General features: G+C 38.4%; 1 protein-coding gene across 1 annotated transcript in view; it reads left to right on the forward strand.

Moving 5' to 3' along the window:
• LOC110106729 (phosphatidylinositol 4-phosphate 5-kinase 7) overlaps window positions 1-16,704 on the forward strand; it is a 38,398-nt gene that overhangs the window by 7,699 nt on the left and 13,995 nt on the right. Inside the window, exons 6-8 of the mRNA XM_020836710.2 lie at window positions 7,145-7,255; window positions 7,327-7,514; window positions 13,827-13,978. Coding sequence (XP_020692369.2) covers window positions 7,145-7,255; window positions 7,327-7,514; window positions 13,827-13,978 — 451 coding nt within the window. The remainder of the gene's footprint in view (window positions 1-7,144; window positions 7,256-7,326; window positions 7,515-13,826; window positions 13,979-16,704) is intronic.

Below are 16,704 nucleotides of genomic sequence, written 5' to 3' on the forward strand. Positions count from 1 at the left end.
GGGGGGGGGGGGGGGGGGGGGGGGGGGGGCGATTGGTGGCTGTTTTAGGTATGATATGATTTAGTAAAGGGGCTAATTAGCAATTGAGATTATTTTTTGTTTGCTACAAATAGAGGAGAGGGGTTAGGGTTGGGGTTTCTTGTTATTGTGATGAATTTATTCTTGTGTTTTTGTGTGCTTTTGCTCTAGCGACGTTTAGAGAAGTATGAGAGATAGATCCTCCTCTCGAATTGAGGATCAACTGTATCTTGTTTTGTTCTTTAAGAGTTCATCTAATATTATGTTGTTTGTGCTACTTACTTTAGTTTTTCTTTCAAAATTATGCTGGCAAATCGTTGAAATCAATCATTGTTAGGTTTACTTTTGAATTTTACAAGAGTTTCTTATCAAAGTGGTATTAGAGCTCTTTCTTGGGAGGAAACAAATAATCTTTTTTAGTTGTTTTTGCGATTGAAACATCGATCCAATCAATGGCAGCAAAGAAGATGGATGCATTGGAGGGCGAGATGGAACAACTCAAAGCCGGAGTTGAAGAAAAATATTCGGGGTGGAGGGAAGACTCTCGGCCATCAAAAATTGCTTTGAGAACATCGAGGAGATGATGAAAAAGATGATGGAGATGCAAGCGAAAGAATCGTCGGCGATTCCTACGATGGAATCATGAGGAAAGGAGATCCGAGAGGACGACGATGAATTAGTGAGTGTTTTCCATCAAGGACCACTACGAGGAGTCCTGCTAGTTGGCAGATTGGGTTATTTCGAGGGGAGGATAGTAAGGAGGAGGGATTCAACCCTTTTTGGGAGATTTTTCGGGCATGGGGAAAGGTGGAATGAAGAAGGGCATGGTTGGGGAAACCAAGGGGGTATGGATGGGAGGGAAAGGAACCTTAAGATGCCGGTCTTTGAAGGGGAGGATGCTTAGGGCTGGGTATACCGGGTGGAGCATTACTTCTCCATCAATGGGATGATGGAAGGACAAAAACTCATAGCGGCGGGTCTATGTTTAGAAGGGAAAGCCCTAGCCTAATTTCAATGGAGGGAGGCTAGGTATCCGATGTACTCCTGGGAAGAAGTTAATGAGTGCTTATTGGAACATTTCCAAACCATCCATAATGGAGACCTCCACGAGCAGTTCTATGCCCCAACTCAGGAGGGGATTGTCATGGAGTACTGGGATAAGTTTGAGCGGTTATCAGGGAGATTGAGGGGAATCTCTGAGGAAGGACTGGAGGGGAATTTCATGAAGGGGCTTAGGGAGGACATACAAGCAGAGCTGAGGGTACTAAGGTCTATGGGGCTAAGAGAGACAATGGAGCTTGCTAAGAGGATGGAGGAAAAACTTAGGAGGGAAAAGGGCAGTAGAAGAAGCAACATGGGAGGGGTCTATCGAAGTACCTCTACTATTTTAGCACCCAGGATCCAGACACTATCATTCCAGAGAGAAGCTCCTAGGGAGAAGAGCGGTGGAATTCAGCAGGGGGTAACTTTAGGTGACTCATAAAGGCGGAGTTGCAGGATAAGAGGACAAAAGGGTTATGTTTCAGATGTGATGAGAAGTACGCACCGAGGCATAGGTGTAAGGGGGTAGTCTTGAGCATCCAGGGGATCCAGGTGAGTGAGGATTTTCTCCCAATTAGAGCTGGGGAATACTGATGTTATCCTACGGATGAGATGGCTGTAGACCTTGGGAGATACCAAGGTGAATTGGGGGATGTTGACAATGGAGTTGTTGGTAGACAGGAGGAGGAGGATGATTAAAGAGATGCAGGACTCTCCATAGCTATAGTATCTCTAAAAACCCTGGTAAGGAACATAGAGGAGGTGGGAGGAGAATTTTTGGTGGTGCTACAGATCTTGGAGGGGATCAAAGGTGAGGAAGGAGGGGGTATCCCTCTTTAAGTACATCCAATTATACAATAGTTCAAGGAGGTTTTAGACCCATCTCAAGGATTGCCAACACAGTGGGGACAGCAGCATGCCAACATGCTGAAGGAGGGGATATCACTAATCAGCGTCAGGCCGTACTGCTTCCCTCAGATCCAAAAGGATGAGATTGAGAATTTGATTCGAGAAATGTTGGAGGCTGGTATCATCAGGCCAAGCGTAAGCCATTTTTCTAGCCCATTTTTATTAGTCAAGAAGGAAGTTGGAGATTTTGCATGAACTATCGGGCACTGGATAAGAAAATTATACCAGACAAGTTTCCTATTCCTATGATAGATGAGTTGTGTGGCGCGGCGGTATTCACCAAGGTGAATCTAAAGTTTGGATTACATCAGATCCGAATGAGAGAATAGGATGTTCCAAAGACAGTTTTTAGAAGACACGAGGGGCATTATGAGTTCTTGTTGATGTTGTTTGGGCTTACCAATGCTCTTGCTACTTTTCAGTCCCTCATGAACAAGGTGTTCCGACCTTATCTCTGGAAGTTTGTTCTGGTCTTCTTTAATGATATCCTTGTATATAGCAAGTCCAGTGAAGAGCATCTGGAGCATCTAAAGGAGGTCTTAGAAGTGTTGTAGGAATATCTATTAAGGGCCAATCTAAAGAAATGTTGTTTTGCCCAGGCTAGTGTGGAGTATTTGGGGCACGTATTATCCCAGGAAAGAGTAGCAACTAATTGAGCCAAGATTAAGGCATTGTTGAAATGACCTCTACCCAGGAATTTGAGGGAGTTGAGGGGCTCCTGGGGTTGACGGGGTACTGCAGGAGATTTGTGAAGGGGTATAGTACCATTAGGGGTGTAAACGAGTTGAGTCGAGCTCAAGTCAGAGGGTGTTTGAGCTCGACTCGCAAGTCAAATACCCAGCTTGAACTCGAGCTTGACTCGCGATAATATGTCGAGCTTATCGAGCTGTCGGTAGGAGTTTGCCTCATTTTGTTTGTCACTTTCCGCCTGTTCTTTTTTTTTTTTTGGGAAATCCGCTCGTTTCAAACATGTGGAGTAGAAGACTTGGCGTGAGCAATGCCTTTAGCATTTATTAGAAAAGAAAAAAGCAGCTTTTCTTCAGCAGCTTTTAGATTATATATATATATATATTGAAAAAAAGTTTTATTATTTTATAATTCAAAAGCTGCTTTTCATTTATTATCATTTATTGATATTGTGTTTTAAAATATTTTTAATAAGCTGTTGTTGAATATTTGATTTAAAAAAAATTAAACAGTAGTTCGAGCCGGCTCGCGGGGCTCAAGAGCTGAGCTTCGTCAAGCTCGAACTCGAGCTCGAGCTCGACTCATAAGCTCGATAAGCTCGACTTGCGAGCCCATAAACGAGTCGAGCTCTAGCCAGCTCGCGAGCCGGCTTGGCTCACTTACACCTCTAAGTACCATAGCTTGGCCTTTGACAAAGCAGCTGAAGGACTTCTTGTGGGGAGAGGCAACTACTCAAGCCTTAAAGAGATTGAAGATGGCCATGACCACCATTTATGTTCTAGCACTACCCGATTTTAGTCAGGTATTCGTGGTGGAGACTAATGCCTCCTCAGGATATGGGTTGGGGGAAATACTCATGCAAAATCATAGACCCATAGCCTATTTCAACCATGTGTTGTAAGCTAGAGCTAGATTGAAGTCATTCTATGAGTGAAAATTAATGGCCATTGTATTGACTATTCAGAAGTGATGGCCGTACTTGCTAGGTCGACACTTCATTATCAGAACTGACCAGCGGAGTCTGAAGTACATGGAGTAGAGGATAGTGATTGAGGAACAATAGAGATGGCTGTCAAAGTTGTTGAGCTATGATGTTGAGATCCATTATAGGCTAGGGTTGAAAAATAAGGCAGCTGACACCTTGTCCAGGCACATGGGGGAACTCCAAGAGTTGGCCCTTTCGATACCACCGATGTTGGATTGGGGAGCCATTAAGGAAAAAAAGTGCGTAGGACCAGTGGCTAAGAAGAATCAAGGAGGATCTGCTGAAGGATGAGAGTATCTATACTGGCTATTCCCTAGATGGGGAGAGACTTTTATACCACGGAAGGTTTGTGATGTGATACAAACATGGAGAAACATGAATTGCAATTTAGAGATTAGTGAAAACTTTAACTTTGCTACATTAACAATAAAATTTAGCTTACTCAATTAGGATTCAAGAAAATTCGTGAGAGATTAAGCGGTAGGCATTGACTACACTTGAGAGTTACAAGAGTCTTGCAAAAGATAACCAAAAGATAACTAAATAATGCTAATAGCTTTCACTAAAGCCACATGTTTAAAGTTTAGACCATTCACCTTGAGGTCCGACAATCTCTCTTTGAAGTGGAGGTTAGCGGAAGAGGGTTGCAAGAAAACTTAGCGATACCACTAAGACACATGTGATGCCAAGAGGACTCGTCGCTGGGGAGGAAGTGGGAGTTGGAGAAGCGGGCAGATGACTTTCGATGATCCACGTGCAGTCGGAGAATTGGTCGTCGAAGGCGTCCACTAGTGTCGGTAAGATCCGATCCAAGTAATCTTCGACGGTATTGTCGAAGCCAAAACCCACGTCAAAGAAAGGCGATCTAAGGACGTGAATGTGTCCGTAGGTGTCGAGTTCGATTCCGTAGTCAACGGCGGGATCCGCCATGCACCATGAACTTGAAGACGAGCAATCCCCTCAATGAACCAAGAGAGAAGAGAGGGGCCGGTTTGGAGGGGAGGAAGGGGCCGGCGGTGGATCTAGGGGAGAGGAGAGGGATTAGGTTGAGAAACTGAAATTGATTTCAGTTTCAAAGGATTTAGGAGGGAAAATTTTGGAATTTTAAATTTGAAATCCCAAATTAAAGAGGGGAATTAATGATCATTCAATGGGAGAGAGAGAAAGGGGGAGCCGGCGGTAGAGAGAAGGGGGAGAGAGAGCTTAAAACTGAAATTATTTCAGTTTTTATGCAAGGGGAGGGAAAAATAATTGATCCTAATTTGAATTTCAAATAGGATTAGGGAGTTAATTGGGTAATTAATGGGAAGCAAGATTGGGGGGCCGGCGGCATGACTAGGGAGAGAGAGGGAGTTATGGAGAGAGGGAGGGGATTTTCCAAATATAAAATGATGACTAGGAAAATATGAAATAAAATCCAAATCAATTTTAAACTTAATTAATTTGGATTCATTAAAAAACTTTCCAAAAATAGAATTTTCCAAATTTGGAAAGAAATTGAAATTTCAAATTTCAAATTTCAATGAGAAGTAGGTGAGGGGATGTGGGGAGGTGGTGGAACGGGAAGGAGGCCGACGGCAAGGTGGCCGGCCGACGAGGCTATGGTGGCCGGCGGGTGGATCTAGGGACGGCGGCAATAGGAGCTTGGCTTCTTGCTTCCTCTTCTCTACTTGGGGTCTTTGGTGGCGGAGAGACAAGAGACTAGAGATCTCAAGCCTTGGTTGATTTCTACAAGTGAACTCACAAAGAGCTCACAAAGAACTCACTAAGAGATCTCTACGATATTGAACTCACAAAGAGGACAAAACATAAGAAAATTTCATTTCAATAATTCATCCACCACTATTACAAGAGAAGGGTCATATAAATAGGCCTCACAATGACAAAGAAAAATAAAAGACTAAAATGCCCCTTGGGCTACAATAGCTACCAAATACCCATAAGGGCAAAAACGGAAAAAACATAAAATAAAATCAAACTACTACATAAAATGATGAAAATAAAGATCATGATCGTGGCCGTCGATCTCCGGCATCTATTGAAGTTACATGTGTCGTAATCTGATGTCCCCATCAGTTTGTGTTACTCACACTTTCTACAAGAGTTTTACGGGAGTGCTGTTGGGGGTCACTGAGGTGTACAGAAGATATAGGAGACTGGATGCTGAATTATATTAGAAAGGAATACACAAGGACGTAGAGGAAATGGTGGCCAGGTGTGAGGTTTACTAGAGGAACAATTATATGACTATGGATCCAAGAGGGTTACTATAGCCATTGGCACTCCTAGGCATAGTATGGGAAGATGTCTCTATGGATTTCATAGATGGGCTATCACGATCAGAGGGGTTTACGATTATTCTGGTAGTGATGGACCAATTCAACAAATATGCTCATTTCACGACATCCTTACACGAGAGTTACAGTGGCGGTGGATTTTATAAGAGAGGTGGTCATATTGCACAGGATACTCGAGTCTATAGTATCATATTGAGCAAGGTATTCTTCAGTCACTTTTAGAGAGAATTGTTCAGGTTATAGGGGCCGGTACTGAAAAGGAACATCGCTTATCACTCTTAGACGGATGGATATACAGAGTTGGTCAATAGGAGCTTGGAGTACATGCGATGCTTTGCTTCAGAGACACCTCGATTGTGGGTTAAGTAGCTGGCATGGGCGGAATACTGGTACAACACTTCGTACCATTTAGCGTCCTAGATGACTCCTTTCAAAGTGTTGTACGACAGTGATCCACCTCACTTGGTACACTTTGGGCAAAATAGCACATTAGTTTTTTTCAATAAAGTAGTACTTGGAAGAAAAGTACAAAACACTAGAGGAACTGAAAAGGCAAGCGGATGAGCACAGGAAGGGCATCCAGTTTGAGATAGGGGATAGGGTGTATCTGAAGCTTCGCCCCTAGAGGCAGCAGACAATGACTATTAGGAGGAATGAGAAGTTGGCCCCGTGGTACTTTTGCCCCTTTGAGATAGAAGAAAGAATTGGAGCTATGACATATCGACTGATTGGTGGCTATTTAGGTATGATCTTATTTAGGAGAAAGGCTAAATAATAATTGAGATTTTTGTATGCTATAAATAGAGGAGAGGGGTTAGGGTTGGGGTATCTTGTTATTGTGCTGAGTTCATTCTTGTGTTTTTGTTTCCATTTCCATTATACATGTCCAAACAACCATATTTACCATGTCATCTTCAAAAGGTGCCACTCACGCCATTTTTGCAATATCATCATTCTTAATAAAATGATTTATCTTGCATCCGTCATATCATTTTTATTTCCTGCACATGTAATCTGGCTGTTGGTGACTCTTTTCTAGTCCTAACACTCATGATTGTCTTAAAAACGCTATAACAAAATCTAAATAGTTGTCTAACCACTTGAACTACTATTGTGAAAGAGTCACGATATTTATGCAGAACTTTTCTTAAAAAGATTAGTAAGATTGGATTAAGGGATGCATTAATAAGAATTGCTGCTCTTTCAGGTTCTACTGAAAATGCTCCCCAAGTATTATGATCACGTTGGAGCTCATGATAATACACTCATAACCAAATTTTTTGGGCTGCACAGGATTACAATAAAATGCGGACAGAAGGTATTTAATTGCTAAATGTATTAGATCTATCTTAGTTCCGAAAGTCTGCCACTGAGGGTTCCCTTCCACAGGTTCGATTTGTTGTGATGGGCAACATGTTTTGCACAGAACTACGTATTCATCGCCGGTATGATCTGAAAGGTTCCTCTCATGGAAGATCAACAAGTGCTGATAAGATAAACGAGAACACAACTCTCAAAGATCTTGATCTGTCTTATGTTTTCCATTTGGAGAAATCCTGGCGTGAGTCACTTTTCAAGTGAGTTCTTTATTACATCGGCTCCTTTTTTTAGTGTAAACCATTCTAGGCATCCTATTTATTGTAAATTCCAACATCATTGCACTTCTACTGGTAAACTGCACCTAGGAGTTATTTCAAGGAATATAATTGAATATGTGTACATTGTCCAGCTACATATTTACTTGATATAAAAGTTAGAGAGAATGACCACAATATTTTTTGACATGGGAATTGCTTAATGGAGTTTACTCTTTCTTTCTATTTTTTTTTTTTAAGTGATGCGAACATATGTATTTTCTTTTCTCTTTCCTATAAATCCATGCAGGTCTTTGTCACCTTCGTTGTTTTCAAGAAATTTACAATGCTTTCCTAATATATTGACCATTTTTTATAAGTACTGTTTTTTCCATTTGTTTGTGAAATTGTACTATCCAAGCAAGTTTTTGTTATTTATGACGTTGTTCAAGTTATATCACAGTTGCAATGTTAATTAGTCCCAATCTGCTTGCTTGTCAGCAAGTATATTTAAATTACTCCGGATTAGCAAAACTCAGAAGATCTGAGGAATTCATTACATTTAACTTGGCCCAAACTTTGATATTGACCGGTAACCTCTTTGTAAATCTTTAATACATTTGAAGGAAGGGCTATTTAGACAATACATTTGAAGGGAATACTATTTAGATTATGTTCTATTAGACAACTAAGAAAAATATATATTGATAGGCACTAATATTTTCTTAGTAATTTGTTAAAACTAAATCACTAATTAGGATTTGTTCTTTGTTAAATTGTTCACTTTCATATTTTTTATTATTACAATTAATCATTATCAACATTACTATAAGTTTTGCTAAATTAATAGGGTTATGAATTCTCATTCATCATTTATTACTATTTGAGTTTGCTTAAATGAGTTAACTTATTAGGGAAATTAATCTGGGATCCTTGATTTTATTTTGATTTATTTTTAGCTCTTTGATTTATTTAATCCTATTCGATTTCAATTTTTTGAATCTTATCATGTAACTATTTGCAATACTAAATATACCCTTATGTACCTTCTGACACATATCATGAGCCATAGTCCTGTTATCCGTAGATTTCAATCCTACCCAAGCCCTATCTTGGTGCCTCCCTCTCTTAATCTAGTTGTTATTACACAATATTTGGTTATTACTTTCCAAAATATTATTATTTTATGCTAGGCAACTACTTGATGCACTTTTCTAATAAACAAATCCTGTCAAACAATAATCATAACGAGGGAATTCAATAAATATTTAATAATGATCACATATAATTTTCCTATAATGTAATTGTAGGAGGAAATAATTAGATTAAGAGAGGAAAAGATAAAGAAATGAGATAAATGAATATTAAATATTTGTTTAAATATACTAATAATTTGTCACGATTCGACCTTGGAGCTCGAAGCGGTAAGGGAGTAGTAGATGGTCGGAGGGAAGTTTGGAGCTTGGTATACTTTCTTAGAACTTTAAAAGAATTTAAAATAATTTCAATTAAGACTTTTAGCATTACAGAAGAGCCCCTAAACCATAACATTTTGTTAAACATGAAACTGTTCATACACAAATTGAGATTTGTACATATATTCTGGAATAGCATATCTAGCATATAAATAACTTTTTATGATACGTTTGAAGGAACATTGCATTGTAAAATATAAGGTTTTCACAAGTAGTTGAAACATAACATGAAACCTACTCATCATTCTTTGCAACATGAATATCACTTGCATTGATAAAATAAATCATTGTATTGCAGGCAATAACATTATCTCATACATGGAAAGGAGGAAGAATCATAAATATAATTAAATTCATCATTTTTAGGAGAAATGAAACATTACTCCAATTTAGAATAGAAATAATTAACCTTAGCTTCTTAGATTTCGGGCTAAAACCTTGGAATCACCTTAAAGCCTCAAGATCTTAGAATAGCTAGCTTGGTATTTCTTGAACTTGGCCTCGGACTTCAACTATGAACCAAACTTATAAACTATACATAGGGTTAAGCACATAACTCGAGTTATACCACTTTCTTAGAATTTATACTTATATCAAACATCTACATGTCTTCTTAAATCTCATATTTAAATAGCACTCATAGGCCAACATTATTCCTATTTCTTATTTTCATAATTCTAATGTAATATAAACCACACTCTAATGATTGCCATTATATCATGACCTTAAGTTACACCATAATAATGCATATATCTTTAGATGTTTATTTAAATACCTAAATACACTTATTTATATTATTTTAAATGTAGTTCGCCATAATCCAACTCTACAAATTAACTTACACTTAATAAAGATCATACTTAAGTTATTATCTGTTAAAACTAGAGATTTGAGAAGAAAAGCCTTGACTTTATTCATTACTATCTTCCCTATTTATAGATCTATACAAGATATCTTAATGAGGAAATAATACATTACATAAAATTTCTAATAAAAATCTTTCCTAAATTCATTCCTTCATTCTGGCGTGATCCATGAGAGCATCCCACGGATTGATCTCTGTGTCCGTCGGATCCTTTGCACTGGGAACGGCTGGATTTCAACATGGCGTGATCCATGAGAGTATCCCACGGATTGATCTCTGTATTCGTCGGATCCTTTGCACTGGGAACGGTTGGATTCTAACACTCCCCTCAAGCTGGTAATACATATGTCATTACCAGCTTGGTAATTAATCACACAAAGTAGAGTTACCATAGAGCCCTCTATTTTGGTCATACTTTATGGAAAATTAGCTTCAGATATTGTGACAGCGGCAAATGATAGTGATGAAGGCTATATCAAACAGGGTAGCAATGAAGGCTGCATTGGTTATAGATAGGATATCAACTACAAGAGAAAGCTGGCAATGAAGGCTGGTGATGGGAACCTATCCTCAAAATTCCGACAATGAAGGCCGGTTGAAAGAGTAGTATTCCTTAGAGTTTTGGCAATGAAGGCCGGTTGTGAGAATTTTGTATTCCTCAGGTTTCTAGCAATAAAGGTTGATTTGATCAGCAATAAAGGCTGATGTTAGCAATAAAGGCTGATTTGATCAGCAATGAAGGCTGATTTTATCATGTTAGCAATAAAGGCTGATTTGATCAGCAATAAAGGCTGATGTCAGCAATAAAGGCTGATCTGATCAGCAATGAAGGCTGATAGTGGGAACTTTGTACTGTTCTTCTTGGTGATACAATCCAGTTCTCTCCTTAGCACGTCCAATCGTCTTCCCCGATTTCTGGTCCTGTGATTGCAAGTGAAGAGGATGCATTTGATTTTTCAAGAGATATCAGGAGTCGTCTCAGTTTATCAATATCTTCTTTATTGAATTCTCCAAGACTTGACTGTGCTTCTGGGTTAGGCTGACTTGTTTCAGTTCTTTGATTCCACTCCTTACTAGGGGGTTTTCCATTTATCTTCCAGCAATCTTCCTTTGTGTGTCTTGATTTCTTGCAATAACTACACCAAAGTGAGTCTTTGTCTTTGTATTTTGAGAAATCTTTACCTTTTTCCTTCCATGGTTCTTTGCTCATCACCATTGCTAAACTTTCAACGACCTTTGGTTCTAGCATCACTCCTCGTCGGCTTTCTTCTGCGCGGATGAGAAAAATGGTTTCATTGAGTGATGGCTTCTCTTCTTTGCAGAGGATCTGGAATCTAACTTGATCAAATTCTGCATTTAGCCCTGCAAGAAAATCATAAACTCTATCTTTTTCAATAAAGTTCTTTAGGATCGCTGCATCTTCCGGACATTTGGTTTCTATGCATCTATAGTGATCGAGTTCCTGCCATAGATTTTGTAGAAGGGTGGCATACTCCGTCACAGTCTTACTTTCTTGCTTTGTGATTCCAACTTTGACTTTAATTTCAAAGATTTGAGCTGCATCACAAGCTTTGGAGAAGGTCTGTCTGGCAGTATCCCATATGTCCTTTGCAGTTGAAAGGAACATAAATGTATCGCTAATTTCTGGAGTCATGGAATTCCACAACCATGACATAATCATGGAGTTTGTTTCATCCCATGCCCCAAATTTAGGATCTCCTTCTTTTGGTCCTCCTCCAAGGAGGTGATGTATTTTTCCTTTCCCCTTCAAGTAGGTCTTCACAAATTGAGACCACTTTAGATAGTTCTTCCCATTTAGACGATAGGAAGGTTGTATGCTTTGGAGATCACCTCGTCCTTGGTGCACCATTGACTCCTCATTTTGCTCAATGCTCTGGGAGGAATTAATTTCAGACATTGGGTAGCAATGAATGCTTCTGACGATTTTTTTTTTCTGTCCGACAATGAAGGTCGATTTTTTTTTTGGTGGGAATACCTTCCCGGTTTAATAAAACCGAGCCGCTGACTCTTTAAAAGAGTTGGACCGGATAGCTTAGGGCATGTACGAAGATCAGGATCTCAGGAGCTCGAGCATTCGCTTAGCTCATTCGACGATCTTCCCTCCCTATCGGATCAGGATGCTCGCCGTCCGCTCCTTTGTCCGTCCGCAAGCGTTCTTCTTCGGCCGTTTCTCCGACCGGCTTCTCTCTAAGACTTGATCGGCTGAGCCTCGGTGTCGTTGCTTAGTAGGAGGCGTAGAGATTGTGCGCGTGGCTCCTTTGGCTCGTTCGTGGCTATTCGACTATCTTCCATTCCGATCGGAAGTTCGATTGAGTCGCCCGTCCCGTCCGCCGTATACGGCCGGCCGCGATCAAGACTCCTCCGACGATCAAGTTTCTTTTCTCTTCCTCCTCTGATGATCTAGGATCGTTCTTCGACGGCAACTAAGGCCGTTGGCTCTGATACCATGTTAAAACTAGAGATTTGAGAAGAAAAACCTTGACTTTATTCATTAATATCTTCCATATTTATAGATCTATACAAGATATCTTAACGAGGAAATAATACATTACATAAATTTTCTAATAAAAATCTTTCCTAAATTCATTCATTCATTCTGGCGTGATCCATGAGAGCATCCCACGGATTGATCTCTGTGTCCGTCGGATCCTTTGCACCGGGAACGGCTGGATTTCAACATGGCGTGATCCATGAGAGCATCCCACGGATTGATCTCTGTGTTCGTCGGATCCTTTGCACTGGGAACGGTTGGATTCTAGCATTATCTATTATACAAACTAAATTTGATTAAGCCTAAATAGATTGATCTCATTCTATTTTGATGGATAAATATCATAGCCATCATAGAGGACTTGTAGGAACTATTTGACTTTCATTCCATTTTAGAGATGGAGATTTAACTAACTCATGTTCTTTAAAAGAACCATCTCATCAAACCTTATTATAACCTCTAAATCAAACCCTACAATTGAAGTAGTTTGAGTACATTCTATATCTAATGTAAAATACACTCTGAAATTCATTTTTTTACTATACTTCTTCATTTACAAATTAGTGTTTGATTATCTAAACTTCAATCCAATGAAAATTCATTTGAATATATGATTAGAAAGTCTCTATATGCATAAATTACAAAATTTGTAATTTAATTATTATACCTAACATTAGTTATATATAAATCTTAAAAATTGTGCATTAGTATTTAGAACCTCTTTTCGAAAATTATTATAATCCTAGCATTAGTTCGGGATAGAATGGGGTACACAGGCTTACCAATGTGTTGCAAAGAGTCCTTAGAATCACAAATCTCCAGTTTAATTCATTTTTTAATTTTTTGGATAATTAAAGATTCGTAAAAAAGAACCAAATTTGCTAAGTGATGAGGGGGACAGACTTGACAAGTATTTCAGAAACATCGTTGATAAAAGAAAATCTTAACTTCTTAAGCATTGCAGCCGAATAATTTTTTAAGCCATAGTTGCCGGCATTTTGGCTTTGATGAGGTCGAATTAGCTTAGATGTACATAATATTGTTTATAACTTAGAATTCTAAAGTAATGGTTGTTATGGCGGAAAAAAATAATTGCATAAATTGTAACTTTCAAGAATCTTTTGATGAATCACATTTCCAGTGCCTACTTTATAGATAGTAAATGACATTTTATTTATTTTCTTATTGCATCTAACTAAAGGGAAGTAAAGTTTTGATTAGTACTTAATTTTTGCAGTGATTTGATAGGTTTTGTGCTACATAGGCAATTAGTTCCTTCTGGGGTTTCATTTGTAATGAAGGTTTTATTTTTCATCCTTCGGTGTTCTTTGATATGTTTTTCTAGACTCATGGTCTTGCATGTAACATTCACGAACTCATGCTGATAGAGTGTGAACTTTCTTGTTTGTTTTAGCTTTTAAGTATGATATTATTTTTCAATTTGCTTTTTTTTCTTTTTGCAGACAAATTTCTCTGGATTGCATGTTCCTAGAATCACAGTGTATTATTGATTATAGCATGCTTTTGGGGCTGCATTTTAGAGCGCCTGAATGTCTGAGGCCTCCCTTAGAATCTGAAAGCAGAAATGAATATACCAGTTCGGCTACTGATAATTGTAGGTTTCTCATCTCAGTCCTATTATTACCAATTCACAATCTTTTTTTATGCTCCTGTCATATTTTGCATTTAAAATTGGCATTGAGTAGTATCTCACTGTTATTGGATGAGAAAGTAGCTGAGCTAGGATTGAGGGCCAAATGCAAAAAATTGAATGCTTTCATTATAATTAATTTTTTTAGTTTCCTGCTTTGTCAATATTCTCTTTAACTAATTGAAGTGCATTTACTTGGCTTGGCGTGATGTATAGTAGGATTACTGTGACCTATCTAAATCAAATCCTGTATCTTATATTTCATTAATTCAACGAGGAATGGGTAATTCAAAATTTGATATGGTATCAAACCAATAGATCCGTTACTCCCTCTCTCCAATCTAGCTGCCACCCTCATTTTCTTCCTAGGGCACATGTTCCCATTATATACCCTCTCATCTATCAATATACGTGTGACCTCCACTAGTAACCTCCTCCATATACTCATCCCTGCTTGGACTCCTGCACACTTGTGTGACTTTATTACTACTACATTGTTGACTTCTATACATGTTCCACGATCAATCAAGTGCGTCGAGGAAGGAGACTTACAGATATGTCACTCAACACGAGCATCGAAAAGCCTCGATCACTACCAAAATAACTCAAAATTTTATTTGATCGTGAAATAGATTGCATCGATGCACTTTGGACATTGAATATGCCAAATAAGAGTCATTCATGCACAACTCAATTGAAAATGACAATGAGCATATCTATTGGCAAGCACGAGGCCACATAAAATTACCTGAATCACCTCTGATCGTTAAATGGAATGCGCCATTGCATCAGAACATCAAATTTAACTTAGGGGAACCCCTAACAATTGGTTTGAACAAAGGTGATCAACATCAACTATCTATAGACATGATGATATGCGACATTGCACAAACGATGTTCATTCATAAAACAGATTTCGTCGTTGAGTTTGAAACGTCGGAATATCAAGAAATGGCTATAATATTGCATGGGTCTTTGCATGAGTGAAAATGCAAAATTGGCATGAATTACGAGGCGACAATAGGCTGCCAAAATTTTATTTGAACTATTATTGGACTTAGAAATTTATGTACGTGATGAGGTCATCGATAGGAGATTTCGGCGCGTCCATCAGAGACGACCACGGAGATCGACGACCATGATTGCGAGCCTTTATTATTGATTTTACTTGTACCATCAGTTTTTTTTATATTATGCTTTTATTTTCGTAGTTTCCCATTTTACCCCTGAGGGTAGTAAATTCTTGTGTAACTCTTCATTGCATCACATCAGTACGACCTGCACAGTTAAAAATTCAATGAAAGAACGACTTTAATAAACTTACATGGAACCGAACCTCAATGAACTTTTTTTTTTAACCTTAATGAACATTTAAGTTAACTTATAACTAAATAAAATTCATAAAGTTAAAAAGCTAAGCAGGGGATTAACTTGCCTACGGGCATGAATAAAGAATTTGGAATATGACAGCTTGCCTACAATTAACTAAGGGGCTTCTATGAACAAAATAATTTGCTTATAAGGATGAGGTACTTGCAATGATCATAGCGACCTGCCTACAGGAAGGCACTAGAAACTCATGGTGTATGTAATAACTTGCCTATAGGCATAGAAAGGAGATGTATAAAATGCACTACTGCCACTATAGCCCGTCTCAGGCAATGTTAAAGGATTTGCACTAAAGGCAGTCCACCTACAGGCATGAGCAGAGGACTTGTAAACATAACTACTTGCCACGAGCAAAAATAAGGGCTTATAACGAATATATTAACTCGCCTACAAGTGATAACAGAGAAGTGACAATGAATATTACTCGCTTATGAGAAATATCAATCAACTTGCAAAGAACACTACTATTCATCTATGAGCAGGGGCAGGAAATTCATAGTGCATACAAAACTAGTTTACAGGCAAGAATAAGGGGGTTCTTATCAAACATATAAAAATAATTAGGCAAATCAATAAAATAACATAAATTCAAAATAAATCAATACAATTCAAAATTAAGAAATCCATTTAATTTCATTTAAAATTAGTACTGATCACTGACTCATTATTTGTTGCATTCAATTAATCATAAATTTACTCAAGCAATCACACTTATATATGTCATTCAATTACTCAATATACCATGAAATAACTATCAATCAATCCATTCAAATCCAATTATAACTATATGAATTAAAATGTTACGAGTGGATCCTCCACGTGCATCTCTATCATTTTGCTAGATTAGATTGCAAACTCTAGGTCATACGGGTGCAAGTGGATGTTTCAATTCATCTCGTAGTCCTCTCAAGAATTTATAGTATTTGTCCTCTGTTATATTAATCAATTGTGGTGCATACCTTTCCGGTGTAGTAAACTTCGCCTCCTGCTGCATCACTATCCTGTTCCTCTTCTCTAATCTCATGAAAGCCTCATGCATTTGCTATCGGGTTGACGGAGGTACGAACCAATCTTTGAAAATAACAACAAACTCTGCCCAAGAAATCTCCGCATTCATCTTGCCCTAAAATTTCTCCTATTGTTATCTTATCCACCATTTCTCTGCTTCTCATTCAAATAAGAAAACTGCAAGTTGTACTTTTTGATTATCTGGGCATTCCATGCTGTCAATTATCTTCTCTATCCTCAACAACCAGGTCCTCTGCTATATGTGGCTCTTTAGCTCCCTTAAACAATGGGAG

This window comes from Dendrobium catenatum, unplaced genomic scaffold, assembly GCF_001605985.2.
Source record: "Dendrobium catenatum unplaced genomic scaffold, ASM160598v2 fragScaff_scaffold_390, whole genome shotgun sequence".
Lineage (NCBI taxonomy): Eukaryota > Viridiplantae > Streptophyta > Magnoliopsida > Asparagales > Orchidaceae > Dendrobium > Dendrobium catenatum.